The following is a 26,326-nucleotide window of genomic DNA, read 5'->3' on the forward strand; positions in this document are numbered from 1 at the left end:
GTCTGCTACAGGTTTGCGACGCTCTTGAGTACACTTGTGGCATGGCAGGCCGCTCTTCGAAAAGGAAATGTTACAAATACTACACTGAATCCGATCACGGGAGGCCGGCTGTGGTGGTGAAGCAATTCTGAATGCTGTGCGCCACTCTCCTCGCTGCTGTGCAGTGTCGAACCAATATCCTTCAAGATGTAAGTGATGGATGTCCCTTCGGACAACATCACACCAATGCTGTCGGGTTTCACACACACACACACACACACACACACACACACACACACGGCGCACACCTTGTCGACAATTGCGGAATCTAAAACCCACCAACGACCTGAAACACGGATCGCACTGGCCGCAGTGGCTGTGGCAACACCGTGCCCCAACACCAGTAGTAGCCTGGGGTGGTGTCACCAACAAAGGAAAACGCCTAGCACGCACATGCACGTGCGCGCGCGCACACATGCACGCTCGCACACACATGCACACTCGCACACACATATGCACGCGCGCGCACACACACATGCACGCGCATGCACACGCACACACACATGCACGCACCCACACACACAAACACGCGCACACATGCACGCGCGCGCGCACACACACATACACAGCTAATGGTATACAGTAGTATGTTGCCCGCAAAGCAGCCAGGTGCTCTGGCTTGGACCTCCAGCAGCGCTGGTTTCGCCCTCGCTACTTGTCGTCTTGCCCTCTCCAGTGCTGCCTGCAACAAAACATTCCCTTCCGGAAACTCTGGGTGGACCAGTTCTCCGTGTTGTGTTTACACCGTGCTCTGCTTTCACCGGTATGGCATTCGTTGTTCGTATCAACCACTAAGCTCCTGGTAGGTAGCCCCTTACTGGCCTTAGGATGTGGCTCTGGGTTCACTACTACATGCACATCACTGTCAGCAAGTATAGACAAAGCAAAATCAGAGGCACTGGTCTTCTCCAGGTTTGCAATTGCTATCACATGGGTGCAATTGGTGTAGCACTTTTCATGATACCAGCCACACCATTTACTCCTCCCTGAGCTCTTGTGCTGGCAGAGAAAAGCCCAGATATGGTCGTCCTTCTCTCGAGCAGCGCTGACGATGCGACACCAACTTGTAGTCTCGATATTACTCACTGCAGGCTTCTCGTTTTTACTAAATTGGGCGCTGTGACACAGACACAAAATTCCAGCAATATTACTCCGCTGGGCTGTCATTTGCCACTTCGTTGCCGTCAGCTGCCTCATCCAGCACCTCGCTGCCACTAGAAACGTCTTCCTCTTCTTCCATTGTTGTCAAAACAACATCAATGTACACGAAAGGAATAAACTTCAATAAAGTGATCACAATATCCCAAGTCGATATTGTCGTCAACGTCGTCATCTTCTAAAAATAAATTATTTTTCCTCACTCTACGCGAACTCGTGTTTTGCGCTTGCTCATACGACGCACACCTCACCACTCGCGTAAAAATATTCGTTCTCACGGTGGAATTTGGTCGAGAAAAGAAGCCCTCGCGAAGGTCTCTGGATCGGTTCTGGAACGTCCAACAAGCGAAAACGTATCCTTTGTGATGTCCTTGACCAACACTGTAAGCGGCGATTTGTCCATCCGAGAGTGCAACGGCACTTGTGATTTTGAGTTTTGGCTCACGGACTATTACAAACAACTGTACCGTAGTGTCGCTAGCTAGCTACACACAGCAGTATAGTACAGGGCCTAGGGCTCTGACAGTGCGCACCATGCTCTGACGTGACACCATACATCTTGCCATTCTCAAAAAGCCATGTGATTTCGTCGCGCCACGGCTGGAATGCACGTGAAAGTTTTGTTTTTGCACGTGTCTGAAAGTGGTCACAGCTAGCCTGAGTCATGACTGTGTACAGCTTCACAAGCTGTTGATTTTTCGACTTTTCAATTTTCTTCATTCTGTGGAGACAAACGTCGAGGATGGCCACTCGAAGAGCAAACTATCTATTGTCGACGGCAACTTTACCGATCAGGTTTTGTTCAAGATCATTTTCATCATCCCCGCTCAGACTGAACATGGCGAATGAAGTCTTTATCGTCAGTGCAACCCGCACACCCATCGGTAGCTTTCAGGGAGCTCTGGCTTCCATCCCTGCTCCTCGTCTGGGTGCTGCAGTGATTCGTAGTGCTGTGGAACAGGCGGGTATTGAGGGAACACAAGTAGGTGAGGTGTATATGGGAAATGTTCTACAAGCTGGATCGGGTCAGGCACCAGCTCGTCAGGCAACCCTGTTTGCAGATCTGCCCAAGACCATTCCCTGCACAACTGTCAACAAAGTGTGCGCGTCAGGAATGAAGTCGATCATGCTGGCAAGCCAAGGTCTGAAGGCTGGTAGTCAGGAGATCATGGTTGCCGGTGGAATGGAGAGTATGTCGAACGTACCGTACTACTTGCCAAAAGCAAGAAGTGGATTTGCCTATGGTGATCAGAAAGCAGTGGATGGCATTGTGTTTGATGGCCTCACTGATGTCTACAACCAGTTTCATATGGTAGGTAGGGGATGGGCTGTTCTACAAAGCACACATGCAATGCTACACCGTCATGTACCATGTAGCACATAATGTACCTTTGTACCTTGGCAGTTCATCCAATGCCGATATGCACCACCTTGCACAATCATGTAGTGACAGGAATGCATAGTACCACTACCGCACCACTACCACCAGGGACAGGTCGTAGCATAGGCAAATATAGGCAGATCATACTCATAGTACTAATATCCGAAATGATGTGCGTTTGACCCCAGATTTGGAAGTTCTATTTGACCCGTGGTCTATACAACTGGCGATCGCGGCCTTGGCCTGCTGACCCAAGCGCGGCCCAGACAAACGATACCGTATGAGAGAACGTGTATCATTCGGCCCTGCCCCAGGGCAACTGTAACAGGCAACCCCAGGGTCAAAACCCACATGATTTAGTGTTATAGTCGGCCATGCCTTCTGCCTTTATGCTGCGACTCCCTGACCACCACTGTAGCCAGAGCAGGTAGAGGCCTGACCCTGACCACCACTGTAGCCAGAGCAGGTAGAGGCCTGACCCTGGCCACCACTGTAGCCAGAGCAGGTAGAGGCCCGAGTGTCCAACAGTGACCAACTCCACATGTGAGTTCGGGAATCCGGAATTAGTTGTTTATGTCATTTTCAACAAGTCCTGCAAATGGGATCTGCAGTCATGAACTGCATCAATGCGACCTATGATATCAGTTATTTCTTTTTTTCGGTATCTTGAGTCGCTGACGTCAAGACGATAATATTCATACTTGTAGGCCCATAGTCAATTCTGACCTAAGGGGCAAGAGGTATTAGGTTAGAGCCATCCTGTTTCAGTTAGCTAGACATGAGTGAGTGGTTCTAATTGTGCCTTTCAGTAAAGTTCAAGCACATGTCACCTGAACTGCGACATGCAGTACACACATGCACATACATATGCAAAGACACGTGCACAGACACATGCTCGCGCACACATACACACACCACCACCATGTATCCCCGTCGCAAGAGAAGCACGCAAATCTGCAAATGCACTGGATGGATGCCCACAGTACTTCTCTTATAGCGACGATAGCGGACAAGATCTGATTGAAACAGATCAACACGCACGCACACACTTGTATTTGTACTTGCTCACTGCCAAAACTGGTCACGTGGGTCTTCTTCAGAGAGGGGAGGGACACACACCTCAGACCTCAGACCTGCCCATCGCAGAAGCAATGATAGCGAACAGCTATGTTAGACCTAGCAACTAGTGCTGGGATTGCATCATTCAACAGCTTGCAAGGCTGATGACACACACACACACACACACACACACACATGCATGCACGTGCTTATGTGCACAGAGGATAGTGTACGGCAACAGGACCTGCAGAGGTATCCTCAGATGTTCACATTGTGTACAAGTGATTGCATGTACTTGGTAGGTGAGTGGGTTGTGTAGAACTCTCTATCACCATAGTGGTATGAGACCGAGATCGCAACGTAGATATCTTGAGATGTTCATTTGACTACTAGTCAACATTACATGGATTTAGGGAACTGCACGTATCATATAAATTCAGTGGAATTATTTTTGAACTCACCTTTGCTGACACTTGACCCTCTGAAATCTTAAATCTCACTCACTGCTCAGGGCTGCTGTGCGGAGAACACTGCCAGGGTCCATGGTTTTAGCCGTGAGGAACAGGATGCGTACGCCATTCAATCCTACAAACGCAGCGCTGCAGCAACAGAGGCCCAGGTTTTCAAGAACGAAATCACACCAGTAACGGTCTCGCCAGGCCGGGGAAAACCAGACATTGTCGTCGCTGAAGACGAGGAGTTCCGCAAGGTGAAGTTTGAAAAGGTATGATGCGCTATCCATGGCAGAGCTGACTGGTGTTCACTTGTTCAGACAGCAATGGTAAAATGAAGCTGGGCTCTAGGTTTTGTACTCGTGCTTTAAGGTGTGAATCATCAAAGCGCCGACCTACACATGGTGCGATATTCTCACCTGGGACCTCTACATGTACTTTGATGTCTTTCTAGTAATTTCTACTGAATTGGGCATAGTACATGTAGTGACCTGCTGATGATGGCAGGTCTTAGCCTCAGTGTTACTCAACACTTCAAGTAACAACTTGCTACTTGTTTCTGACACGACTCAGGCTACTAGTAACTGTTCATGTACTACAGCCCAGTCATCCGAAAGTAGCACCCTGACTTGTTGGTGCTTCGCACATAGACTAGTGGTAGGTATAGTGAAAACAACTGTACATCCGGCATTGTGTGACCCATGCAATTCTCCCTTGCCACATCCGAGGCCGTAAAAATCCAAGGATGGGCAGTTCGAAGACCGGCCACGTTTTCCAGAATTAGGACAGGTATATCGTGGCGGATTGTATGGCCATGGAGAAGGTACATTCTGGCTTGGAAAAAAAATTGTGTGTGTGCGCGCACGCGCGTGTGTATGTGCTGATCAATTTTTCCACTAGATCCCCAGTCTTCGACCAGTGTTCCAATCCAAAGATGGTACTGTCACAGCTGCCAATGCCAGCACACTCAACGACGGTGCTGCTGCTGTTGTCCTAATGAGTGATGCAGCTGTCTCCAGCACCGGCGCCAAGCCATTGGCAAAGATCCGTGGGTTCGCAGACGCCGCCATGGATCCCATCGACTTTCCCATTGCTCCATCCGGTGCTGTCCCTATTGCTCTCAAGGTATTGTTATGGCTGTGTGGCGTGTGCCTTGTTGACTGTGGAGTGGGGTGCATGAGTGGCAGTCTTATCAACGTTGTCTTGCTATTCATTGGCCTTCAGAGTATTTTGCCAGTTGAACATTGATACAAACTGTGATATTGATGCAAACTGAGATATTGAGACTTCGGCGGCTATCGTAGAAAAAACGAACACTGATATTCGAAGAAATAGAAAATTTACTTATAAATGGAACCAGAATTGAGTGCACCTGCCCACTTGAAGCAATCTTGCAGTGTGTTTCTATTTTTCAGCTTTATTTTTTTCCGTGTATGTGTCTGTGCATACTGTAACAGAACGCTGGAGTCAGTGCTGATGATATTGAAATGTGGGAAATCAACGAAGCCTTCAGCGTGGTCGCCCTTGCAAATATCAAGCTGCTCGGTGTTCCAGCAGAGAAAGTCAACATCAATGGCGGTGCTGTCTCACTCGGCCATCCAATCGGGTAAGTGCCATACCAGTACCTGTGTTGTGCACTATCACTGGGTCTATGCTACATTCGAATGTCTCTGCGCTCTCCCAGGGAACCCATATGACCAGTTTCTAGCAGTAGGCATGTGCAAATGCAAGTGTATAATACACAGCTTGTGCCGGTATGTCTGTGTAAGGGAACAGCACGCTTAGAAGAATACAAAGTACATAGCGGATGCACATAATAATTATTGTATTGCGCGTCATGTGCGTTCAGTTAGTGTTACAGGTATTGGAACCTGTACACAACATTCAGGGTGTGTGCGGTAGAAGGTAATTCTAGACTACTCGTTTACGCCCGTTGTGGCATGTGCTAATTCAAGGTAGATGCTTCGATTACTTGTATGAATAGGGTTCTTCTACAGTCAGTAGTAACAGCTGGGGACAATATAGAATAGAAAAGACAGTGTATGCACGGTGTAGCCACCCTATCGGCTAGACTGGTTCTTGCCAACAACTTCCTTTTTCTTTCTTTCTTTTTCTGTTTAAACATTGTTGTGCTTGCATGCAGTATGTCTGGTGCCAGGCTTGTTGTTCACCTGGCCCATCAGCTGAAGAAGGGACAGCTGGGATGTGCCAGCATCTGCAATGGTGGCGGTGGTGCATCTGCAATCGTCCTGGAGGGACTTTAGACTTTAGCTTAGAGTACTACTTGTAATGACATGACGCACACAATCATGTTTGTACTACTTGTAATGACAGGACGCACACAATCATGTTTGTGTTGATGTGCATGACATTGTGCACCTACTTCAAGTAATTATGACAATTTTTTTTTATAAAAATATTTCTCAAAACTGGCTCTTCCTGCCTGTGTTCCTGTTCTGTTGTCACTGCTCTGTACATTTCCTTTGGAAGAACGTAGGTTGTTAGTTATTCACCACATAAAGCACTGGCGATGGTATGTTGCAAGCATGTCCGCCTGCTGTTTGATGAACTACACACATTTGGTACTAAAAAGGTATCTAAATTAGTTAACTGACTGGGTGCTGCTGTGCAGCACCCAGTCATTGGTTTGTATACGCTGTGTACAGTTTTGTTGCTTTAGGCTTGCTACTTCGAAGTACTAGATTTCAACGGTACTGTCACGGATGGATTTTCCTGTAACGTTATGTACTAAGTCTTGTACTCAACCCTTTTTTGCTGTGCTCTGCTCTGATCATTGTGTTTTGAGTTATTTCGCTGAACCTGTTGATCCTTTGCATGTGGATGGTCCGCGACGCTGCCCTCTAAGGATCCTGATTTAGTGGAGAACAAGTGGTGCCTATTCAAAGTAGTCATGCATGAAGTGTATACAAAACCGTGGATTGCCGGCACCACTGTCCACAGACTTTACGGACCATCGGTGGGCATGTATTTTGGCTGAAGCTAAAGAAGGACACCTACTGTAGGGAGCCCTCTGACTCCACACAGGTGCTGGACATAACGTTCATACCAATCCGGGTGTTTATCCAGTATCCACCCTACCGTGTCCATTTCAGTGTGAAGAAAAACCTCACATGTTCTCCACTGATTCAAAATTTCCACGAGAGAGAGAGAGACAGACAGACAGAGACACAGAGAGAGAGAGAGAGAGAGAGAGAGAGAGAGAGAGAGAGAGAGAGAGAGAGAGAGAGAGAGAGAGAGAGAGAGAGAGAGAAGTTCTGGAGCGCTGTGACTTCAAAGTACTTGTACAGTCGTCCCTCTCTAATCCGGCACTTTATAATCCAGCACCCTCGATAAACCAGCACAATTTTCAGTAGCCAAAATGTCCTCTTCATGCACATTACAGCAGTAAATCAGATTGTTAATCCAGCACCCTCCCTAATCCAGCAGATTTTCGTGGCACAAATGGTGCCGGATTATAGAGGGACCACTGTATATGCATAGCTTCCACTTCTCTGTTCAGGTACTCAAGAGCAATAGAACAGGTGGGCCATGGGTTGGACGTCTTCAATCGTAATAATTATAGTTGGATGCACCAGTAGTGTGGCAAGACAAAGTAGGATCTTTCCTGGGTAAATCATTTGTTGAAGGAAATTATCATGTCGGGGTATACAGCAAACTAGCGCAACATCAGAGATGTGTTTAGACTACTTGTAGTGGCCAGCACCAAGGAAAAAAACGCCGTGGCAACTAATTACTTCAACAAAGATGACAACGCAAAACGTAGTAACCTAAATAAAACTTTAAAAAATTCATTAAAAACTTTTTTTAAGACTTGCAGAACATCTATCTATTTATCTATCCGTGCAGAAGCGGTTCGTACTGCACCAACAAGATGAAAGACGTGAAGACTACGTCCAACACGCCTGCTAGCGGATGCTACACATACTATGATAGTTTCATGGGGCTATGAGAATTGGTTAGTATTAATGTCAGGCATTTCAAATAACTGCTACTACGTGTGCAGTGTAGGTTCATGAATGACACTGGGCGGCTACACTGTCACGTGATGTCATCAAGCAGCACTGGTTGTGGACTGTGAGCGGGAAACACTCGTTGGAGTCACCATGTTTGCGTCAAACGTGGGCACCCGCGAGTGCGACAAACTGCGCCGCAGAATACGCGGTGTTGTTCTAGGGTTTCGCTCAGGGTCCCTGACAGCATCATCATCCTTGTCACTCTGCAACAACGCTTTGGTCTCATCCTGAATGTTAGCATCGACGACAGCCACACTTTTCCTTCGTAGACGCCCTAGCAATGTACCGATAGTAACAACAACAGAGTGAGCCAGAATCATGGCACCAAATATGGATGCGGCCTCACTAAAGCCCACGGCACCAAACAGGAGTCCTCCAACAGATGGACCGAGACCCTCGCCAAATGAGAATGCTGCTCCCATTACACCGCCCAAAGCACTATGTAACTCCAAGGAATCCTCATAGCCCTTCTCACACATCGTCACTAGCATATCAGGTGACGTCGGTACCAGGCTCAGGGCTATACCGGATCCCATCAAAGCTAGACCACAGATAGTGCGCCACAATGCTGGTTGCAGTCCCAATAACGGTGATGGTCCCAGCAGCTGATAGCTGACACCAGTGAGAAGAAGACCGAGTGGTATCAATGGACGTGTACTGTACTTATCACCAATGAAGCCAACAAGTGGAGCTAGAATAGCATACACGCCAGCACCAGTCAGAAACACCAGACCAATCTTGGATGGAGACAAGCCAAACTCCTTATCGAGATACGGGCTCAAACTAGGATCCAAGAACCCAAGTGCTGAGGCAGACAGCAGAGCAGATGGAATCAAAAGCCACGTGCGTGGCTGAGACAGCACTGTCAACAATGATACCTTTTGCTTTTTCCTGGCTGGAGGACTTGGTAGAACGATTGCTACAAGACCTGTACAAGCTGCCAATGTCGAACCACTCACCAAGAATGGCAACTTGAAGCCGCCAAGACCATACAGGGCACCACCAATGGCTGGTCCAATCATGAAGCCAAGGCCACTAAACACTTCTAATGTCCCTGTAACCATGCCGACAGACTTTGGGAAAGCACCGGCCAGGATGGTGAATGAGGATGTAAACATGCAAGCAGTTCCCATGCCCTGAGCAAAACGCAGTGCATAACATAATCCCAGAAACGTACTCCAGTCATCCACCATGTCAACAAATCCAAACAGAATAGTCACTCCACTAATTAGAATGCAGCCGAGAAGAAAGATGAGTTTCGGTCCAACTTTAGGCAGTTCATGTCCGACAATCGGCGAGAATACGAAGTCAGAGAAAGTGGCCACGCTGAACACTAATCCGATGAGAGTGCTGGATGTTTCATCCAGGGTTGCTGTGACTGGAGGTGCCACTGTGCTACCATTGCTAGTTGTCACTGGCGATGCTGGCGTGGTGGGAATATGATACGACGGACTTTTGGTAGCAGCCACTGTCGGGAAGAACGGGACCATAGTTGCAAAACAAATGCTCACTATTAAATTGTTTACGGCCAGGCATAGAAATACTAATTTGTCCCGCCGAGAGCTGAACATCTTTACGTTTTCATCCTCTTTGTTCCCCGCACCGCTGTTTGTCGCCGCCGTACCAACATCATCATTGATGGCACCGTATGTTGAGGCGGGTACATGATCTGTTGCACTAGCCATAGTTGGTGGGTAACCATGTATCCTCCTATGCACTTGATGATTCCAGATCCAGCGTCAGTCACAGCCGGCACTTCTGCTTTCTAGCAAATCCCCTCCGTTCAGCTTGTAGTGACGTATGGCTATGGCCACGTACGGTAAAGACTTTATTAGTAACAGCTACACATTTTGAAATCTCCAATTACAAGCTGATCTGCAAACAGAACTCAAGCAGACGTATGCAGCATGACGCTGAAATTCTACAGTGGCCAACTGCACTTCTATAACAAAATATAGACACTCTGTCTGATAGTGCTGCGACAGAATGGAAAATTAAAAGAATCAAGAAATACTCGCCACGACCCTCCTCTGCCCGGGGGGCGATGTGGAGTGTCTCGATCTCTCTGACTAAAATGGTTCCTACGTGACTGGCTGTGGAGTGTAGTCGGGGAAGAAACGCTCAGATGACGATGCGCTCCATGATCCAGTTTGAATGAAAACAAGACCCGAATATTCAAACATTCCGTACGGTCACATAAAAATCCCTGGACCTGATCTTGCTTTGTACTGTATTCCATTCTTGCCGGATCGGAGTGCTTGAGCCACACGAGGTTGAGGTCGAGACTGTGTATGTGACACAGTGTAGTGCAGTACAGCTATACCATGTATACAGTGACATGATGAAGATACCAGCTTTGTTCAGACTGTTGCGTCATGCCTGGAACACAGCCTATGGCAGGCCGGACAGTTCCCTTGTAAGGTCAGTGACATTGTTACTTCTTTACTCCCTGCTGCCAGTGCATGCCGTGCACACTGGCTTGGCCCATTCCTGCTTGTAGTTGTAGTGAGCTCACTGACACTGTGCGGCTGGGCATGTGGTGAGCATGCATGGTGAGGGCCGAGGGAGCTTGGGCAATCTCACAGTGAGCAGGTGAGTAGATACTTAGTAGCTAGCTAACAAAAGCATTTTTCAAACTACTACAACTACGGGTGAAACAAATTGTTTCAAACGATTACACTTTTTGAATATCGAGTAAATCTTTATCGGTTGTCTCCGCTTTGTTTCCCCTACTTCTTCCACAGATAAAAAAATAAAAAAGCAGTACAGTATTAGAAGCTGAACACACTATGACGCCCGGCATGCATGCTGCATTACGGCAGAGTCACTGAAATCTTATCAAGTGAGTCATGCTTTGCGCCGCCTGAGCGGCGGAGTAAAAATCTCAGTGTCCGCAGACCTAGGATTGCATAGTACAGGGCCCTGGCACTAACCTGACTCATGCGATTGGATTTCATCGAGGAGCGCTGTAGAAGCCGAAAACACGTGGCATAGATGCCGTGCTCTGGCTGAGCCCAACGCAAGCCTGTGAAATTCAGTCATTCTACCGTCCACTGGATAGCACGGGAGAATAATGGAGAGATTATCATCATTTTCATGGAATGTGACCGCGAACGCAATGCTGTCATGCCGTATCAACCAATGACCTTATGTTCATGATCAGTGATACAAACACGTGCCATGGCATGCAGCATACATGTATGGATGTGCACACACACACACAGTGACACACACACACACACACACACAGTGACACACACACACACACACACACACACACAGTGACACACACACACACACACACACACACACACACACACACACAGTGACACACACACACACACACACGGCACACACATACACACACACACACACACACACACACACACCATGTATCATGTATACGCCCGTCGCAAGAGAAGCACGCAAATCTGCAAATGCACTGGATGTGTACCCACAGATTTTCTCTTATAGCAACGATAGCGAACAAGATCTGAATGAGACAGATCAAGACTTGCGCCAGATAACTGTCTAATCCACACAACTGGCGAAGCCATATGAATCGACCACCATTGCACACCAGGTCTACACCACATGGAGTACATCGGCATAAAACGGCCAAGACAGTTACCACACACACACACACACACACACACACACACACACACACACACACACACACACACACGCACGCACGCACGCACACACACACACACACACACACACACACACACACACACACACCTTGAATGAGTCATCCACAATCAAGATGATAGCGGTGTCAGACAGAGCAGCAGCAGCAGGAATGTCCAGGGCGGGAGAAGACAGGACCACATACCGGTATGTAGCGACATTCCTTCACCACCATCCGCCGCTGAGGCCTCGAATGATGGCACACACACACACACACACACACACACACACACACACACACACACACACACACACGCGCGCGCGCGCACGCACGCATGCACGCACACACACACACACACATGCGCGCACGCATGCACGCACGCACACACACACACACACACACACACACACACAGTCTAATGAAAATCACTCCATGTCATGGGAAATGGGCACACACCTCAGTGTTACTGCAGTGCTCGCCACTGCCATGCGCTAACATAATTGGAATAAATAGAATATAGAATCAGCCGATATGCTTACGGATATAAATTGTAGTACAACTTTATTAGTGGCAGCGACTTTGGCACAACACACCGTGACTTCCTATAAATTAATTGTAGGGTCTGGAAAATGGACCGTGCATGTGGACGTACACGTACTTAGTCATCCACACTGCATTCGACTGGCATAGACTCAGGTATTCACATTGCAGTTGACTGGCATAGACTCAGGTATTCACATTGCAGTTGACTGATCCTTGGATGGTAAGAGCCGCTGCCGCTCTAGACTATAGGTGCCAGTTCTTTGGCGATAGTATAAATCCTTGAGTGCATATGCAGCACCCACCGCTAAGCCGAGTGTTGCCACACAGAGTACAGGTATGGAGAAGATAGCATTGGTCTTGGGAAACCCAATAGCACTAACAACAGTTGTCCCTACTGTAGGTCCAATGGTGAGACCGGCGGCCCATAGTGCCGTTACAGTGCCACCAAGGTTGCTATGCAGCTCCAGTGTGTCTTCGTATCCGGCCTTGTGCATGGCATTGAGAATGCCTGGCGTGGCTAGAGTTATGCCAGATGAGAACCCGATGGACACCAGCACCAAGCTGATGATACTCCTCCATAGCTTGGATGTCAGGTTTGTTTCCGCCCAGGGTCCAAGCAGGACCAGTCCAAGGCACAGCACGAGCATACTTGGCGGTTGGAGTTTGTTTGGATTGATGTATCGATCGCCCAGATAGCCTGTGACTGGTGCCGAGGCTGCAACGGTACCAGCAAAGACGAGATAGACCAGGCCGATTTCAGTTGCACTCAAGCCAAACTCGTCCTCCAGAAAAGGTGATAAATTAGGATCAAGCATACCGATTGTAGTGCCGCAAATGAACATTGTCATGCACCACACAAATGACCATGGTATTGTAAACGAGTCTTTGAACATCTTGTTGCCTTTCTTCCCTGTGCCAACTTCAGCATCTCCGGGAAGTGTGAAAAAGAGCCAAATAGTGCCAGCAAACATGATACCGCCATGGACAAGAAATGGCAAAGTGAAGCCACCAGCATCATAAAGCGCTCCTGCCATGACTGGACCGGCTGCGAATCCTACTCCATTGAATGCACGGATCGTACCAGCCACAAGGCTAACATTGTTCGGGAAGAGACCAACAAGGACTGCGAATGTGGCCGTTATGTTCATTGCACCTGCAATGCCCTGCACAAAGCGTAGTGCGTAACATATGACCAAGAAATCTGCCCAGTCATCTATGTCATTCACGAACCCAAAGAGCGAGATCACTCCTGCCACCAGTACACCACCGATCATTAAAACCATTTTCGGTCCAGTTTTCGGTATAATCCTGCCAACAAATAGTGCACCAAAGAATTGTGCGAGTGGGGTGATGCTGAAGATGAAGCCAATAGCAGAGGCACCTTGCACATCACCACTGTCACTGGGGTCTTTCTTTGCAGCTTGCTGTGGAAAGAATGGGAGCAACACGGCGATGCAGATCATCACAAACGTGCTGTTCAGGGCTAGGCAGAGGAAGATCGCCTTTTTTCGCCTAGAAGACAGTCCAACAGCATCGGAATAGCTAGTAGAGGGCCCTGCAGGTACTCCCTGAGCGGATTTCAAGCCTGACGTCCCATCATCGGTAGCAGCGACTGGAGCAGAGTCCGAGGTTCCTGCTATCTGCGCTGTTCTTTCATCACCGCTACTAGGTCGACTGCCCGTGGCACCGTAGGTTGTCTTCTGGCCGCCGTCTGTTTGGTGGCGAATGCCAACTTCCTCCCCTTCCATGGCGACTCCGTCAACGAAGCTCCCAGATTTTGGTTGAAAGCTTCTCGTAGTTTGACTAGACCAGATACACTATACAAAAGTCAACGACCATCGAAAAAACAAAACAATCACAGTGAAACACAAAGTCATGGTAACCATTCTGAACGAAGTGCGGTGAACCGACGTGATGGATGGACAGAATCACTGATCCTGGTATACCATGCTGCATGGCATACTAGTAAGTCTACTCTTGACTTTCAAACTAATCAGTTACTCAGTAGTCAGTAGCATCTTGCTGGAAAGCGTGGTTGCATCCAGTCACCTGGTCACCAGTGACCAATGGTGACAGTGACAGTGTGTGTTACGTTGCCGACCCAGCGTGAACGGAACGGAACAGACACAGACTCAGAGCTAGTGGAATCACCATGATCACTAGCTTGCAGCTAGGACTAAGCTAGAAGCTGTACTCAGACGTCCATGAACTTCAGGTCTGAGGAGATCAACAGTTACTAACTAACGCTGTGTTGTCCGAAATATGCCCGCAAACCGTGACATGTAAAATGATCCAAATGCCAAGACAATGTCAAGCAGCACTTGTCTAACTACATCGTAAACTGGGTTCCACCTGCACTACGTACTTGCAATGTATAGTCCTAGCTGCTACAATACAACTTGAGGCTAGCTGATACACGTCAAGTGGCATGTGTGGTGTGCGCTTTGGCAGCGAACACTTTGAAAGGTCTTCCCAGTGCGAAGATTCGAGAAGCCAAATGGGCGCCATAAGTTTTGGGCATGGATTTTCATCAGGGCGCAACACTGTGTGCCCATCGTCAGGGAGAAGCACTGTCACGGTTCGTATCATAATAATTAAGCCTGGAACCGAGGCCAAGCCTGAGATTAGAAGAGTATGATCGATTGAATTATTCTATTTCAGATAATATTGCAAATCTAGCTTTTGCTGGGTGTCGCAGTCAAAGATCCTTTGCTCAGTGTTTTTGAAATTCTGATAATAATTAGGAATTAAATCCGGTCCAAATCGCAAGTACGACCCCGGGGGTATATGTGAGTGTTGTTGGCACTGGACAGCGGTGAATACAATTTGGAAAATGATCTTACGAAGCGCCGTTGGAAAGTTAGATAATGCTATCCAGGTAAAACACAGAACAAGGAGTGTATTTATTGCGTAGGGGAGCTATCGAGGTATCGCAATATTTTAAAGTCATATTTATTTTATAGTCCTGCTGTTACCTATCTTCAGGTGGCTGCTGATTTGGACAAGAATGATCGGATGAAACCCGGCTTTGCTCTGATATGAGTACTACATGTTCGTCTGTGCATTGTCGCCGTTGCCATGCATGAGCAATCTTGTTCCAACATTTCAGCAAACCACCAGCACCACCAGCTGCAAGGAAGGGCAGCGCGAATGTCGCTGCTGCATTGGGGAAACCAATTGCGGCCGCAGCAATGCTGCCAACAGTCGGGCCCAGCGCCAGTCCCGAGGAGAAGAAGGCTGTGATCATACCGCCGAGACTGCTGTGCAGTTCCAGTGTGTCTTTGTAACCAGCCTGGTGCATGGCTTTCAGCACACCAGGAGTTACACACGTGCTGATGATACCCGCACCGATGCCTATGCAGACCAGTGATACTATTGTGCGCCACACAGCCGGCACTAGAGACAAGCCAGACCAGGGGCCGACTAAAGCGAACCCCAGCACGCCTAAAGCCATGCCTAGTGGCTGAAACCAATGTGGGGCTATGTAGTTGTCAGCGACGTACCCAACGACGGGCGATGACACTGCTAATGTGCCAGCGTACAAGAGAAATATAAGACCCACTTTTGATGCACTCAGCCCAAAGTGTTCCTCCAGAAATAACGATAGCGTTGGCTCGATCATGCCAATTCCCGAGCCCCACACAAATATACTTGTGAGCCAGAGTAGAGACCAGGGCATAGTTAGTATGTCACTGAACATCTTCTTGCCTTTCTTACTAGTAGCCACCTCAACATCACCCGGCAGTGCAAACAGGACCCAGATCGTTCCAGCAAACATCACACTGCCGTGTACAAGAAACGGCAGCATGAAACCACCATAGTCATAGAGTGCACCGGCCATGGCTGGACCTACGGTGAAGCCAAAGCCCTGCGATGCGCGTATCACACCCGACACAAGGCTCACATTGTCCGGAAACAGGCCGACCAGGACAGCAAACGCAGCAGTGGCATTGAACGCCGTTGCGACGCCCTGGACACCGCGCAGCGCGTAGCATATGATCAAGAAGTCCGACCACTCATCAATGTCATTCACAAAGCCAAATAGCACCATCACACCGCTGACCAGGACTCCCCCCAGCAGCAGCACCAGCTTAGGCCCAGCCTGGGGTATCAGCTTGCCTACGAATGGTGCGGCCAGAAACTCTGTAAACGGCGTGATGCTGAACACCAGCCCAATGGCAGAGGCACCACCAACAGCATCCTGACCACTGGGGTCTTTCTTGGACGCATCGCGTGGAAAGAACGGAATCATCACAGCTATACAAGCCATCGTAAATGTGCTGTTCAGTGCCAGACAGACAAATATCACTCTCTTCCGCACTCTGGACAGACCAAGTGCAGCCGAATAGCTTGCTGATGGAGTGCTACAGCCAGTGCTGCTGCTGTTGTTGTCTGCAGTGACATTACCGCGCACTGCCGCTGAAGCTACGTGATAATCGTGATGCGGAGTGCCGCTATGTGTACCACCTCCGGAAGTAGACGTAGTGAGCGTACACGCAGTAACGTGCTGGTCATGGCTGTCCCCTTCCGGTCTCTCAGTCTGCAGTTTGTGATCGGTGTCCTCGGTTGAGCCATAAGATGGAGTTGGTATCAAAGACGAGCTAATGCTTTGGCTCAAACAGCTTTCCTCCATTCAAACCCGGCATCCACCCCGCACGACAAGCCTGAACAGACCGCTGCAAGTACTAGTAAGTGAAATGATGCGGTTGTTTGCTTTTAGGGCTTGAACCCCAGAAGTCCAGGATCATCCCACTTACCAAACGTTACCCTTGGGCCCTTCAAGAATTTTTCTTCCTCAATATTCTTTTAATAGTTCGAGCAACAAACGACCTGTTTGAAAATAGAAGCCTGCGATGCCTCATCAATCATTCATTATCATCAACGACATCAGATGATTTTCATCATTCAGATTCTGAATGATGAGGCATTAAAAAAAAAAGTTTTTTGCACAGTCATACTCTAGTACTATTACTACATGTAGTACTACATGTAGTACATCAATTACATGTACATGTACGTACATGACTGTGTACCCAACTTACTTATTGTTTAGTATTTTATTTTAAAGTTTTGAATAGGGCGTTCCCACAGGCCTAAGCTAAGGCTAAGGCCTTCCTACGGGGTACCCTATAATTATGTTTTTGTATGGATGACCGGAAGTCTGACAGCGTGGAGCAAAGACGACTCCGTCCCACGTCATTGAAATCATGAGCTAGCAGAGCTGTAATGGGAGCTACTACTACTACTAGCGGCTCTAAGCTGACTTATATACTTTTGAGCCAGGAAAAAACGTCAGACAATGCATGATGTGCTGTATTAAACTACTTGTGTACTGTGAGAGCATGCCACTCGCGGGTCATGTTGGCGCAATATAGCCATGCATTTGGGTGGCAGTCAATAAAGTAACGAATTATTCTACTAGCTTCAGGTAACTGTAATAGCACTTTGCACATTGCAGCCCGGTGCATTCGTGTACAGTAAAGCCTGTCAAGGCGACCACTCGGATAAGGCGACTACCTGTCCCAGAAGACCACTGCAGCCAGGACCAAGGGATGCTATCATTCCAGTCAAATGGCACTGGATAGGGAGACCACCTGGTTACAGAGACCACACTTTGAAGGTCCCTTGAGCGGTCGTCTTAGACACGTTTCACTGTAAGCGGTATTCGGTTCAGAGGAAAATAAATCAACTGGCGATCATGCACACCGAGTCGTAGCCTACATTTCGGAAATTTGCTTTTAAAACTTAGCAAATGCGCGTAGCAAATCAGTGTCGTGGCCAGTGGATTAGTCTAGTAGCCAACCAGGCAGTCAACATTCCAAGTTACAATGTGCAGGAGTACTGGAATTCCTGAGGTGATCAAGCCAATCTTAGTGTGGATATTACCGTAAGGACTTTCATATTATGTACAAGTCCACACAAATCCAAACTTCAGTATAACGTACATAAAGGTGGTCCGGCAAGGGACATAAATAATTCAGGTACAATCAACTTTGCTAATAACGACCGCGGATATAACGACAGAATTTCCATGCCCAGAGCAAAGTCCCATCTAACTGTAATACATATTATGAGACTTCGGGTATAAGGACACTTTGCAAATAAGGACACTTTTCTCACTGACGCCCTGCCGAGTGTCGTTGCACGCAAAGTTGACTGTAGTGTAGTCAAGTCGCAAAGTTGACTGTAGTGTAGTCAAGTCGCAAAGTTGACTGTAGTGTAGTCAAGTCGCAAAGTTGACTGTAGTGTAGTCAAGTCGCAAAGTTGACTGTAGTGTAGTCAAGTCGCAAAGTTGACTGTAGTGTAGTCAAGTCGCAAAGTTGACTGTAGTGTAGTCAAGTCGCAAAGTTGACTGTAGTGTAGTCAAGTCGCAAAGTTGACTGTAGTGTAGTCAAGTCGCAAAGTTGACTGTAGTGTAGTCAAGTCGCAAAGTTGACTGTAGTGTAGTCAAGTCGCAAAGTTGACTGTAGTGTAGTCAAGTCGCAAAGTTGACTGTAGTGTAGTCAAGTCGCAAAGTTGACTGTAGTGTAGTCAAGTCGCAAAGTTGACTGTAGTGTAGTCAAGTCGCAAAGTTGACTGTAGTGCAGTCAAGTCGCAAAGTTGACTGTAGTGTAGTCAAGTCGCAAAGTTGACTGTAGTGTAGTCAAGTCGCAAAGTTGACTGTAGTGTAGTCAAGTCGCAAAGTTGACTGTAGTGTAGTCAAGTCGCAAAGTTGACTGTAGTGTAGTCAAGTCGCAAAGTTGACTGTAGTGTAGTCAAGTCGCAAAGTTGACTGTAGTGTAGTCAAGTCGCAAAGTTGACTGTAGTGTAGTCAAGTCGCAAAGTTGACTGTAGTGTAGTCAAGTCGCAAAGTTGACTGTAGTGTAGTCAAGTCGCAAAGTTGACTGTAGTGTAGTCAAGTCGCAAAGTTGACTGTAGTGTAGTCAAGTCGCAAAGTTGACTGTAGTGTAGTCAAGTCGCAAAGTTGACTGTAGTGTAGTCAAGTCGCAAAGTTGACTGTAGTGTAGTCAAGTCGCAAAGTTGACTGTAGTGTAGTCAAGTCGCAAAGTTGACTGTAGTGTAGTCAAGTCGCAAAGTTGACTGTAGTGCAGTCAAGTCGCAAAGTTGACTGTAGTGTAGTCAAGTCGCAAAGTTGACTGTAGTGTAGTCAAGTCGCAAAGTTGACTGTAGTGTAGTCAAGTCGCAAAGTTGACTGTAGTGTAGTCAAGTCGCAAAGTTGACTGTAGTGTAGTCAAGTCGCAAAGTTGACTGTAGTGTAGTCAAGTCGCAAAGTTGACTGTAGTGTAGTCAAGTCGCAAAGTTGACTGTAGTGTAGTCAAGTCGCAAAGTTGACTGTAGTGTAGTCAAGTCGCAAAGTTGACTGTAGTGTAGTCAAGTCGCAAAGTTGACTGTAGTGTAGTCAAGTCGCAAAGTTGACTGTAGTGTAGTCAAGTCGCAAAGTTGACTGTAGTGTAGTCAAGTCGCAAAGTTGACTGTAGTGTAGTCAAGTCGCAAAGTTGACTGTAGTGTAGTCAAGTCGCAAAGTTGACTGTAGTGTAGTCAAGTCGCAAAGTTGACTGTAGTGTAGTCAAGTCGCAAAGTTGACTGTAGTGCAGTCAAGTCGCAAAGTTGACTGTAGTGCAGTCAAGTCGCAAAGTTGACTGTAGTGCAGTCAAGTCGCAAAGTTGACTGTAGTGTAGTCAAGTCGCAAAGTTGACTGTAGTGCAGTCAAGTCGCAAAGTTGACTGTAGTGTAGTCAAGTCGCAAAGTTGACTGTAGTGCAGTCAAGTCGCAAAGTTGACTGTAGTGTAGTCAAGTCGCAAAGTTGACTGTAGTGTAGTCAAGTCGCAAAGTTGACTGTAGTGCAGTCAAGTCGCAAAGTTGACTGTAGTGTAGTCAAGTCGCAAAGTTGACTGTAGTGTAGTCAAGTCGCAAAGTTGACTGTAGTGTAGTCAAGTCGCAAAGTTGACTGTAGTGTAGTCAAGTCGCAAAGTTGACTGTAGTGTAGTCAAGTCGCAAAGTTGACTGTAGTGCAGTCAAGTCGCAAAGTTGACTGTAGTGTAGTCAAGTCGCAAAGTTGACTGTAGTGCAGTCAAGTCGCAAAGTTGACTGTAGTGTAGTCAAGTCGCAAAGTTGACTGTAGTGCAGTCAAGTCGCAAAGTTGACTGTAGTGTAGTCAAGTCGCAAAGTTGACTGTAGTGCAGTCAAGTCGCAAAGTTGACTGTAGTGCAGTCAAGTCGCAAAGTTGACTGTAGTGTAGTCAAGTCGCAAAGTTGACTGTAGTGTAGTCAAGTCGCAAAGTTGACTGTAGTGTAGTCAAGTCGCAAAGTTGACTGTAGTGTAGTCAAGTCGCAAAGTTGACTGTAGTGTAGTCAAGTCGCAAAGTTGACTGTAGTGTAGTCAAGTCGCAAAGTTGACTGTAGTGTAGTCAAGTCGCAAAGTTGACTGTAGTGTAGTCAAGTCGCAAAGTTGACTGTAGTGTAGTCAAGTCGCAAAGTTGACTGTAGTGTAGTCAAGTCGCAAAGTTGACTGTAGTGTAGTCAAGTCGCAAAGTTGACTGTAGTGTAGTCAAGTCGCAAAGTTGACTGTAGTGTAGTCAAGTCGCAAAGTTGACTGTAGTGTAGTCAAGTCGCAAAGTTGACTGTAGTGTAGTCAAGTCGCAAAGTTGACTGTAGTGTAGTCAAGTCGCAAAGTTGACTGTAGTGTAGTCAAGTCGCAAAGTTGACTGTAGTGTAGTCAAGTCGCAAAGTTGACTGTAGTGTAGTCAAGTCGCAAAGTTGACTGTAGTGTAGTCAAGTCGCAAAGTTGACTGTAGTGTAGTCAAGTCGCAAAGTTGACTGTAGTGTAGTCAAGTCGCAAAGTTGACTGTAGTGTAGTCAAGTCGCAAAGTTGACTGTAGTGTAGTCAAGTCGCAAAGTTGACTGTAGTGTAGTCAAGTCGCAAAGTTGACTGTAGTGTAGTCAAGTCGCAAAGTTGACTGTAGTGTAGTCAAGTCGCAAAGTTGACTGTAGTGTAGTCAAGTCGCAAAGTTGACTGTAGTGTAGTCAAGTCGCAAAGTTGACTGTAGTGTAGTCAAGTCGCAAAGTTGACTGTAGTGTAGTCAAGTCGCAAAGTTGACTGTAGTGTAGTCAAGTCGCAAAGTTGACTGTAGTGTAGTCAAGTCGCAAAGTTGACTGTAGTGTAGTCAAGTCGCAAAGTTGACTGTAGTGTAGTCAAGTCGCAAAGTTGACTGTAGTGTAGTCAAGTCGCAAAGTTGACTGTAGTGTAGTCAAGTCGCAAAGTTGACTGTAGTGTAGTCAAGTCGCAAAGTTGACTGTAGTGTAGTCAAGTCGCAAAGTTGACTGTAGTGTAGTCAAGTCGCAAAGTTGACTGTAGTGTAGTCAAGTCGCAAAGTTGACTGTAGTGTAGTCAAGTCGCAAAGTTGACTGTAGTGCAGTCAAGTCGCAAAGTTGACTGTAGTGTAGTCAAGTCGCAAAGTTGACTGTAGTGTAGTCAAGTCGCAAAGTTGACTGTAGTGTAGTCAAGTCGCAAAGTTGACTGTAGTGTAGTCAAGTCGCAAAGTTGACTGTAGTGTAGTCAAGTCGCAAAGTTGACTGTAGTGTAGTCAAGTCGCAAAGTTGACTGTAGTGCAGTCAAGTCGCAAAGTTGACTGTAGTGTAGTCAAGTCGCAAAGTTGACTGTAGTGTAGTCAAGTCGCAAAGTTGACTGTAGTGTAGTCAAGTCGCAAAGTTGACTGTAGTGTAGTCAAGTCGCAAAGTTGACTGTAGTGTAGTCAAGTCGCAAAGTTGACTGTAGTGTAGTCAAGTCGCAAAGTTGACTGTAGTGTAGTCAAGTCGCAAAGTTGACTGTAGTGTAGTCAAGTCGCAAAGTTGACTGTAGTGTAGTCAAGTCGCAAAGTTGACTGTAGTGTAGTCAAGTCGCAAAGTTGACTGTAGTGTAGTCAAGTCGCAAAGTTGACTGTAGTGCAGTCAAGTCGCAAAGTTGACTGTAGTGTAGTCAAGTCGCAAAGTTGACTGTAGTGTAGTCAAGTCGCAAAGTTGACTGTAGTGTAGTCAAGTCGCAAAGTTGACTGTAGTGTAGTCAAGTCGCAAAGTTGACTGTAGTGTAGTCAAGTCGCAAAGTTGACTGTAGTGTAGTCAAGTCGCAAAGTTGACTGTAGTGTAGTCAAGTCGCAAAGTTGACTGTAGTGTAGTCAAGTCGCAAAGTTGACTGTAGTGTAGTCAAGTCGCAAAGTTGACTGTAGTGTAGTCAAGTCGCAAAGTTGACTGTAGTGTAGTCAAGTCGCAAAGTTGACTGTAGTGTAGTCAAGTCGCAAAGTTGACTGTAGTGTAGTCAAGTCGCAAAGTTGACTGTAGTGTAGTCAAGTCGCAAAGTTGACTGTAGTGTAGTCAAGTCGCAAAGTTGACTGTAGTGTAGTCAAGTCGCAAAGTTGACTGTAGTGTAGTCAAGTCGCAAAGTTGACTGTAGTGCAGTCAAGTCGCAAAGTTGACTGTAGTGTAGTCAAGTCGCAAAGTTGACTGTAGTGTAGTCAAGTCGCAAAGTTGACTGTAGTGTAGTCAAGTCGCAAAGTTGACTGTAGTGTAGTCAAGTCGCAAAGTTGACTGTAGTGTAGTCAAGTCGCAAAGTTGACTGTAGTGTAGTCAAGTCGCAAAGTTGACTGTAGTGTAGTCAAGTCGCAAAGTTGACTGTAGTGTAGTCAAGTCGCAAAGTTGACTGTAGTGTAGTCAAGTCGCAAAGTTGACTGTAGTGTAGTCAAGTCGCAAAGTTGACTGTAGTGTAGTCAAGTCGCAAAGTTGACTGTAGTGTAGTCAAGTCGCAAAGTTGACTGTAGTGTAGTCAAGTCGCAAAGTTGACTGTAGTGTAGTCAAGTCGCAAAGTTGACTGTAGTGTAGTCAAGTCGCAAAGTTGACTGTAGTGTAGTCAAGTCGCAAAGTTGACTGTAGTGTAGTCAAGTCGCAAAGTTGACTGTAGTGCAGTCAAGTCGCAAAGTTGACTGTAGTGTAGTCAAGTCGCAAAGTTGACTGTAGTGCAGTCAAGTCGCAAAGTTGACTGTAGTGTAGTCAAGTCGCAAAGTTGACTGTAGTGCAGTCAAGTCGCAAAGTTGACTGTAGTGTAGTCAAGTCGCAAAGTTGACTGTAGTGCAGTCAAGTCGCAAAGTTGACTGTAGTGTAGTCAAGTCGCAAAGTTGACTGTAGTGTAGTCAAGTCGCAAAGTTGACTGTAGTGCAGTCAAGTCGCAAAGTTGACTGTAGTGTAGTCAAGTCGCAAAGTTGACTGTAGTGTAGTCAAGTCGCAAAGTTGACTGTAGTGTAGTCAAGTCGCAAAGTTGACTGTAGTGTAGTCAAGTCGCAAAGTTGACTGTAGTGTAGTCAAGTCGCAAAGTTGACTGTAGTGCAGTCAAGTCGCAAAGTTGACTGTAGTGTAGTCAAGTCGCAAAGTTGACTGTAGTGCAGTCAAGTCGCAAAGTTGACTGTAGTGTAGTCAAGTCGCAAAGTTGACTGTAGTGCAGTCAAGTCGCAAAGTTGACTGTAGTGTAGTCAAGTCGCAAAGTTGACTGTAGTGTAGTCAAGTCGCAAAGTTGACTGTAGTGCAGTCAAGTCGCAAAGTTGACTGTAGTGTAGTCAAGTCGCAAAGTTGACTGTAGTGTAGTCAAGTCGCAAAGTTGACTGTAGTGTAGTCAAGTCGCAAAGTTGACTGTAGTGTAGTCAAGTCGCAAAGTTGACTGTAGTGTAGTCAAGTCGCAAAGTTGACTGTAGTGTAGTCAAGTCGCAAAGTTGACTGTAGTGTAGTCAAGTCGCAAAGTTGACTGTAGTGTAGTCAAGTCGCAAAGTTGACTGTAGTGTAGTCAAGTCGCAAAGTTGACTGTAGTGTAGTCAAGTCGCAAAGTTGACTGTAGTGTAGTCAAGTCGCAAAGTTGACTGTAGTGTAGTCAAGTCGCAAAGTTGACTGTAGTGTAGTCAAGTCGCAAAGTTGACTGTAGTGTAGTCAAGTCGCAAAGTTGACTGTAGTGTAGTCAAGTCGCAAAGTTGACTGTAGTGTAGTCAAGTCGCAAAGTTGACTGTAGTGTAGTCAAGTCGCAAAGTTGACTGTAGTGTAGTCAAGTCGCAAAGTTGACTGTAGTGTAGTCAAGTCGCAAAGTTGACTGTAGTGTAGTCAAGTCGCAAAGTTGACTGTAGTGTAGTCAAGTCGCAAAGTTGACTGTAGTGTAGTCAAGTCGCAAAGTTGACTGTAGTGTAGTCAAGTCGCAAAGTTGACTGTAGTGTAGTCAAGTCGCAAAGTTGACTGTAGTGTAGTCAAGTCGCAAAGTTGACTGTAGTGTAGTCAAGTCGCAAAGTTGACTGTAGTGTAGTCAAGTCGCAAAGTTGACTGTAGTGTAGTCAAGTCGCAAAGTTGACTGTAGTGTAGTCAAGTCGCAAAGTTGACTGTAGTGTAGTCAAGTCGCAAAGTTGACTGTAGTGTAGTCAAGTCGCAAAGTTGACTGTAGTGTAGTCAAGTCGCAAAGTTGACTGTAGTGTAGTCAAGTCGCAAAGTTGACTGTAGTGTAGTCAAGTCGCAAAGTTGACTGTAGTGTAGTCAAGTCGCAAAGTTGACTGTAGTGTAGTCAAGTCGCAAAGTTGACTGTAGTGTAGTCAAGTCGCAAAGTTGACTGTAGTGTAGTCAAGTCGCAAAGTTGACTGTAGTGTAGTCAAGTCGCAAAGTTGACTGTAGTGTAGTCAAGTCGCAAAGTTGACTGTAGTGCAGTCAAGTCGCAAAGTTGACTGTAGTGCAGTCAAGTCGCAAAGTTGACTGTAGTGTAGTCAAGTCGCAAAGTTGACTGTAGTGTAGTCAAGTCGCAAAGTTGACTGTAGTGTAGTCAAGTCGCAAAGTTGACTGTAGTGTAGTCAAGTCGCAAAGTTGACTGTAGTGTAGTCAAGTCGCAAAGTTGACTGTAGTGTAGTCAAGTCGCAAAGTTGACTGTAGTGCAGTCAAGTCGCAAAGTTGACTGTAGTGTAGTCAAGTCGCAAAGTTGACTGTAGTGTAGTCAAGTCGCAAAGTTGACTGTAGTGTAGTCAAGTCGCAAAGTTGACTGTAGTGTAGTCAAGTCGCAAAGTTGACTGTAGTGTAGTCAAGTCGCAAAGTTGACTGTAGTGTAGTCAAGTCGCAAAGTTGACTGTAGTGCAGTCAAGTCGCAAAGTTGACTGTAGTGTAGTCAAGTCGCAAAGTTGACTGTAGTGTAGTCAAGTCGCAAAGTTGACTGTAGTGTAGTCAAGTCGCAAAGTTGACTGTAGTGTAGTCAAGTCGCAAAGTTGACTGTAGTGTAGTCACTTGAAGTCGCGACACATAACTAATACATGACTGTAGTGCTGTAGTGCCGCTTTACTTACTTACCTGTCATAATAGTGTAGCACAAAGGCCACATGATTCGACTGGTCCGCATCAAGGCATCACACTTCCTAACGGCTACTAAACAGTAAACAATGTGGAAACATGACTCATGACTGGGTGACCTTGCCTTGGACACAAAGTGCTAGTAGTGATATTGAATGCCGGGTTGACCGATAATTATTTCGGACGCAATATGTGGCAATGCATGGGCATCACAAGATGATACAGTGGTGTGGGGTGAAGGGGCTCACTCTGTTCATACATAAATTTGATGCAAACTCGGAGGGAGTTGTGGTTGCTCGTGAGAGTGCTCAATACACCAAGGTGCAGAGCCTAGTACACACACTTGAGAGGGACGAAAAGCGTTTCTTCTATAACTCCGAGTTTCACGGTTTTAACTGATCATCAGACAGCAACAGACAGTTGCTGTCTGATGATCGGTTAAAACTGTGAAACTCGGAGTTACAGAAGAAACGCTTTTCGTCCCTCTCAAGTGTGTGTAGATTTGATGCACGTGTAGGCCGCATCCTATATCCGATCCCGACACTAGGTTTGTACGGCATACAAACACACAGTACAGTTGAGTGTCACGTGAACCGTGAACTATTTTCCTATTGCCACCTCATCATGTTGTACTACTTTGGTAGCCGGGTATCATCATCTAGTCCTCATCATGACTGCAC

The 26,326-nt window shown here is 46.7% G+C and overlaps 4 protein-coding genes across 5 annotated transcripts; 1 reads left to right on the plus strand and 3 right to left on the minus strand.

Moving 5' to 3' along the window:
- Nucleotides 1-1,905: 1,905 nt before the first annotated feature.
- Nucleotides 1,906-6,916, plus strand: LOC135823992 (acetyl-CoA acetyltransferase, mitochondrial-like). Its single transcript, XM_065336888.1, has 5 exons — nt 1,906-2,509; nt 4,149-4,361; nt 4,990-5,214; nt 5,547-5,695; nt 6,233-6,916. Exons 1-5 carry the CDS (start codon nt 1,940-1,942, stop codon nt 6,351-6,353), a joined length of 1,278 nt encoding a protein of 425 aa, XP_065192960.1. The 5' UTR covers nt 1,906-1,939; the 3' UTR covers nt 6,354-6,916.
- A 720-nt stretch (nt 6,917-7,636) lies between these two features.
- LOC135824004 (MFS-type transporter SLC18B1-like) lies at nt 7,637-12,103 on the minus strand. Of its 2 annotated transcripts, none has more exons than XM_065336904.1 (3): nt 11,962-12,103; nt 11,057-11,176; nt 7,637-10,408 (listed from the first exon to the last, which is right to left on the minus strand). In XM_065336904.1, exon 3 carries the CDS (start codon nt 9,806-9,808, stop codon nt 8,162-8,164), a length of 1,647 nt encoding a protein of 548 aa, XP_065192976.1. In that variant the 5' UTR covers nt 9,809-10,408; nt 11,057-11,176; nt 11,962-12,103; the 3' UTR covers nt 7,637-8,161. The 2 variants fall into 2 exon arrangements, with proteins under 2 accessions (XP_065192976.1, XP_065192968.1); XM_065336896.1 differs by having other exon boundaries at nt 11,868-12,030.
- Nucleotides 12,104-12,176: 73 nt separating this feature from the next.
- On the minus strand, nt 12,177-14,343 carry LOC135824021 (MFS-type transporter SLC18B1-like). Its single transcript, XM_065336909.1, has one exon. The coding sequence runs from the start codon at nt 14,046-14,048 to the stop codon at nt 12,492-12,494; it is 1,557 nt and encodes a 518-aa protein (XP_065192981.1). The 5' UTR covers nt 14,049-14,343; the 3' UTR covers nt 12,177-12,491.
- A 190-nt stretch (nt 14,344-14,533) lies between these two features.
- On the minus strand, nt 14,534-17,124 carry LOC135824037 (MFS-type transporter SLC18B1-like). Its single transcript, XM_065336910.1, has one exon. It carries the CDS (start codon nt 16,931-16,933, stop codon nt 15,272-15,274), a length of 1,662 nt encoding a protein of 553 aa, XP_065192982.1. The 5' UTR covers nt 16,934-17,124; the 3' UTR covers nt 14,534-15,271.
- Nucleotides 17,125-26,326: the final 9,202 nt, after the last annotated feature.

The sequence above is a fragment of the Sycon ciliatum genome, chromosome 1, assembly GCF_964019385.1.
Source record: "Sycon ciliatum chromosome 1, ocSycCili1.1, whole genome shotgun sequence".
NCBI classification, from domain to species: Eukaryota; Metazoa; Porifera; class Calcarea; order Leucosolenida; family Sycettidae; genus Sycon; species Sycon ciliatum.

Coding starts and splice junctions, on each gene's coding strand:
- LOC135823992 (XM_065336888.1), top strand. CDS start 1,940: ATGGCCACTCGAAGAGCAAACTATCTATTGTCGACGGCAACTTTACCG. Junction 5,215..5,546: donor CTGTCCCTATTGCTCTCAAG/GTATTGTTATGG, acceptor ATACTGTAACAG/AACGCTGGAGTCAGTGCTGA. Junction 5,696..6,232: donor TCACTCGGCCATCCAATCGG/GTAAGTGCCATA, acceptor GCTTGCATGCAG/TATGTCTGGTGCCAGGCTTG.
- LOC135824004 (XM_065336904.1), bottom strand. CDS start 9,808: ATGGCTAGTGCAACAGATCATGTACCCGCCTCAACATACGGTGCCATC.
- LOC135824021 (XM_065336909.1), bottom strand. CDS start 14,048: ATGGAAGGGGAGGAAGTTGGCATTCGCCACCAAACAGACGGCGGCCAG.
- LOC135824037 (XM_065336910.1), bottom strand. CDS start 16,933: ATGGAGGAAAGCTGTTTGAGCCAAAGCATTAGCTCGTCTTTGATACCA.